Raw genomic sequence first — 5226 nt, forward strand, 5'->3', positions numbered from 1 at the left:
AACTGGCGTGGGGAGACCTCTTTGCCCACTTTTTATTTTCCCTTTTAATTGATACACTTGAATATACTGTAAGACTTGTGAAAGCCCTGGGGAATCATAACGATTTGTCTTAGGGTATACTTTGTCACCTGCTAAGAGATAAAGCTGGACCTGACCCAGACAGATAATGTTCTGGGTTTGTTCCAGTAGCAAACATTCTCTAGTAAAGCAGCTGGCCATGACTCGTGAAGAGGGCATCAAGCAATAATGCCAGTTTGGAAAAATCTCCAAAAGAAGTTCACCTTTTCTTCAAATGCAACCAGAGATATTATCATGATAGTATCTTCATAACTAAATAGTTAACAAGAGTTCAGAAGACCATCCCTCTTTTAAAAAAAAAGGTGTTATGAAGATACAACCACATGTATACCTGCTAACTAGTGAATATTAACCAGTGATGTTTAGGGTGCAAATCCATGTTCTTTCTCTTTCAAAGTGAAAGCAATCATTCTACTCATTAATATCAGTCAGTAAATATTTAAAAAAATGCCATCCAATGTTTTAGGTAATAATCTACCTGAACACAGCTTTTGACTCTTGGCATTGGACTGAAGAGCTTTTGTTGTGCAAGCCCCTTCATTTTTATAAGGCTCTAACCCTTGCAAGTTACTTTGGAGTACCCTGAAAACAGAATAAGACTTGACCTCTTTCCAATGTGAATATAATAAGAATATGCTTTAAAAGAGGAAAAGAGTGCTTTGATCATGCACAAATGAGGTTCAGGGAGTTAGAGGGTTATAAGATTTCATTATGTTAGAGGTCTGAAAATAGCAGGAAATAAAAACAGGACATCCTGACAAACATAGGGAGAAATATGAGGAACTCAAGTAGTCATGAGGGAGTATTACATCAAGAAGTATCATGGATGAAATTTGTAAGAAAGCATTTTCAAACACACAAACCATAAGAAAATCAAAAATCAAAATGTTCAAGTAATATAGAAATAGAAACAATTCATGTGGTTCCTGCTCTCAAAAACCTTGCAATCAGGAAACAAAATTGAAGTCAAAAGAAATATGCAAGTTCAAAAATTGTATAGGTAACTGAAAGGAACTTTTGAACCCCGCTGGTTAATAGACGTGATTTAATTTTACAGTTCAAGTACACCTAAGGATGAACACCACTAGTATGACCATAAGACTAGCAACTGTGTGGCCTTGGCCTAGGAGGCATTGGATAGCCTAATGATAGCCTCAGTTGGTTTGGCCATCTCAGATTCAGGACACAGTTCAGGAAAGAGCTTACCCTTAGCTCAGCTGTGTATGCAGCCCAGCAATCATGTTGTGACCTGGCTCCTCTCAGCATATTCAGCAGCATATTTAAAACAGAGCATTAAATATAGTCAAATTCACATTGTCTACCTTGTTTAGCAGTAAAAGGGGATTGAGTCCTATTAATTCTGCAACTTAGAAAATCCATTGGTAATGACAGAATGAAACACAAAATATTGGCACAGATATTAGAGGGAAAAATTACTGTGTTTTTATTTTTTCTTTCTAGTGGCCTGGTACTAAATCCACCTGCAGAAGTTAAGCTGCATAAGAACACATTAGGGTTCTTTATTGCTGAATCTGCAAAGGAAGTCAGAAGGTAATTTTTTTTTATTACTTTATGGGGAGAAAGTCCTAAAGCATATACAACTTAATGGCAGGCAGACTGAGTCAGCGCCATGCTTCCTTAGCGCTAAGCCTCACATAAGTCATTCTTGATTTGCTTTCATTGTCCAGAGCCTTCTTTTACTGTGCCACCTGTCACAGTGATGTGTATACTCCTGAGCTAATTGGAAAATGTAACTGCAAAAGCAAGAGCCATCGACACTTCCCAGGTAACTAACCACTTTTTATCTGGCTGTCCTCAGCCCAGCTTCTGGGGGCGTGGCCAGGGAAAGAGGAGAGGCAATGCCCCTTTGAATTTGGCCAAGAAGGGGCAGACATTTCCCCGCTGGACATACAAGACCTGAGCATCAGTCTTGTAGAGCTGAATGAAACCTTACTAGCTATCTAGTTGAACTCGTTCACAGGCCAGGCAGAGTTCCAAATGAAATTCTCTGGGGAGCAGGTCTGTGGAGCTTTAAGGTGNTAGGTAACTGAAAGGAACTTTTGAACCCCGCTGGTTAATAGACGTGATTTAATTTTACAGTTCAAGTACACCTAAGGATGAACACCACTAGTATGACCATAAGACTAGCAACTGTGTGGCCTTGGCCTAGGAGGCATTGGATAGCCTAATGATAGCCTCAGTTGGTTTGGCCATCTCAGATTCAGGACACAGTTCAGGAAAGAGCTTACCCTTAGCTCAGCTGTGTATGCAGCCCAGCAATCATGTTGTGACCTGGCTCCTCTCAGCATATTCAGCAGCATATTTAAAACAGAGCATTAAATATAGTCAAATTCACATTGTCTACCTTGTTTAGCAGTAAAAGGGGATTGAGTCCTATTAATTCTGCAACTTAGAAAATCCATTGGTAATGACAGAATGAAACACAAAATATTGGCACAGATATTAGAGGGAAAAATTACTGTGTTTTTATTTTTTCTTTCTAGTGGCCTGGTACTAAATCCACCTGCAGAAGTTAAGCTGCATAAGAACACATTAGGGTTCTTTATTGCTGAATCTGCAAAGGAAGTCAGAAGGTAATTTTTTTTTATTACTTTATGGGGAGAAAGTCCTAAAGCATATACAACTTAATGGCAGGCAGACTGAGTCAGCGCCATGCTTCCTTAGCGCTAAGCCTCACATAAGTCATTCTTGATTTGCTTTCATTGTCCAGAGCCTTCTTTTACTGTGCCACCTGTCACAGTGATGTGTATACTCCTGAGCTAATTGGAAAATGTAACTGCAAAAGCAAGAGCCATCGACACTTCCCAGGTAACTAACCACTTTTTATCTGGCTGTCCTCAGCCCAGCTTCTGGGGGCGTGGCCAAGGAAAGAGGAGAGGCAATGCCCCTTTGAATTTGGCCAAGAAGGGGCAGACATTTCCCCGCTGGACATACAAGACCTGAGCATCAGTCTTGTAGAGCTGAATGAAACCTTACTAGCTATCTAGTTGAACTCGTTCACAGGCCAGGCAGAGTTCCAAATGAAATTCTCTGGGGAGCAGGTCTGTGGAGCTTTAAGGTGCCATTCCACATGTTAAACTAAAGTCTCTGTCTGAACGCTGTCTTCATTTTCTCTGAATTTTTCAATTTCCCCTTTACCATCTCAGACAGTTTGGAGCATAGAAAAAAATCTATTCCTATTTAATTTCCTGAAATGCTTCAGCCTGCAAAATAATTAAATGGGCTTCAATACCCTATTTTGGATTTAAAAGTTAAACATTGACTCTTTTTGTATTCTATAATATGAATTTCTCTTGAGGCAAAGATGAGGCTGAATAAATAGAAGAAATGTCCCACTAAACAAGGTGTGAATAAGAAAGAAAAAACAATACATGAAAAATATCACCTCACTATACATATCTTTATACTATATGAAAACTTAGCATGGTTTTATACAGTAGACATATTTGTTTAAACAATGTACAAATCAAACTTTTACAAATAAATTATACACATGCATATGCTTGCACTGTCAGTCATTTTGCAAAACAAATATGTTTTATAAAAATTAGTAATCACCCCTTTATTTAGATGACCTTTAAGTGTGCTTTGACTATAAATATTTTAAAGCAGGAAGTTGCTCTAGTATAAAAGAGAAGAGATTTGGCTTAAGCCGAAAGGCTCTGCCTTCATATTTGTAGATATGCCAAATTTTACTCACTTCTATGACATGTGTTTTATAGTATCTAGGGAGTAAATTAGTAAGACTTCCAATTTACAATCTAATGTTTGGACTTTGATGCAATTATCACATTCAACAGAATTTCTTATTCTTAGCATAATAGAAAATAATTTCTTCTTCCTGCTCCATACTGATCCTCTGTCTCCACTCCTACCAAGCCTATCCCACTGCTTTCAGTAGAACTATTAATCTGGTACTGAGATTCTTAAATAGCCGGTAATGGGTGACTCAGCTGTTCCTGACTTGAATTTGCCAGACGATGGCAGCAGAGTACCGGGAAATGGGCACCGGTCTGGTACTTAGAGAGTGAACTTGAGTGTGAATTTGAATCTGACAAGTTAGTTCCAGCCAAAATGTGCCAAAGAGGACATCACTGTAGAGCAGATTGCTTGTCCTTGTCTATTTAAAAGCCATGATAACATCTGGAGAGTCTCCCAGAGAATTAACTTTTAAAAAGGACTTAGGAACTTACCAATTGATGACAAAATGTATATTTTACTGGCTTTGGATTAGTACAAATTTCAGGTTGACTATTTCACATTTCAGTGCCAGGTGAAAGGTATCCCCAGTCCATTCCTTCAAATAATGATCACTTTATTGAGCTAATTAAGTTTGCTAGATCCCACCAATTTCTTCTTCCTACTATACTGAATGACTATTCAAAAACTTGAATTCTGACCACAGCTGTACCACTCATTAGCTGTTGTTAAGGGAAGACATATTACCTTTTGTGGTCTCAGTGCCATCATTTCGAAACTGGAAAGTCCTCATCACCTCAATGGCCCTTTTCCATTCTGATATTCTGTGATTTATAATCCCTCTACCTTTGATTACCCTCATTTTTCTAAGCTAGAACCACACCAGAGGTCCTCCACTTAAGTTCATAACGTAATGTTTTAGAGGCAGCATGGTGCTGTGGTTAAGATCATTGGTCACTTCTTAGCTATGTGACTTAGAGTAAATTATTTAAGGTCTCCTTGTGCTTCAGATTTCTGTAAAATGTTGACAATAATGTTACATATCTCGATGATTAAATGAGACTACTTAAAGAGTATACACATTGAATATATCAATATGAAAAGCATTAAGACCAGTGCCTCACAAATGGTATGTACTACATATATGTTAATTATCATATTACCCATGGGAACATAAACTCAAAAAAAAAAATTTCTCATCAATGAAATACAGATAAAATAAGAACTGGAGTTCTAGTCGAAATTAAGAGAAGTTCTAGTAGATTATACTTATTTTAACCCATTCCTCAAATTTCATGAGTGGGGGTCAGAGCATAAAGACTAGTAGGGCTAGGGCCGGCCGAGTGGCGCGATGGTTAAGAACTCGCTTGGGATGCCAGAGGGCCCCGGTTCGGATCCCACATATGAGGGCCAGTGACACTGCCCTCC

General features: G+C 38.5%; 1 protein-coding gene across 1 annotated transcript in view; it reads left to right on the forward strand.

The window, feature by feature from the left end:
• Nucleotides 1-5226, forward strand: part of KCNU1 (potassium calcium-activated channel subfamily U member 1) — a 117866-nt gene that overhangs the window by 50041 nt on the left and 62599 nt on the right. The window contains exons 13-14 of the mRNA XM_019662958.1: nucleotides 1540-1629; nucleotides 1767-1864. Coding sequence (XP_019518503.1) covers nucleotides 1540-1629; nucleotides 1767-1864 — 188 coding nt within the window. The remainder of the gene's footprint in view (nucleotides 1-1539; nucleotides 1630-1766; nucleotides 1865-5226) is intronic.

This window comes from Hipposideros armiger, unplaced genomic scaffold (genome assembly GCF_001890085.2).
Source record: "Hipposideros armiger isolate ML-2016 unplaced genomic scaffold, ASM189008v1 scaffold_384, whole genome shotgun sequence".
Taxonomy (NCBI): Eukaryota; Metazoa; Chordata; class Mammalia; order Chiroptera; family Hipposideridae; genus Hipposideros; species Hipposideros armiger.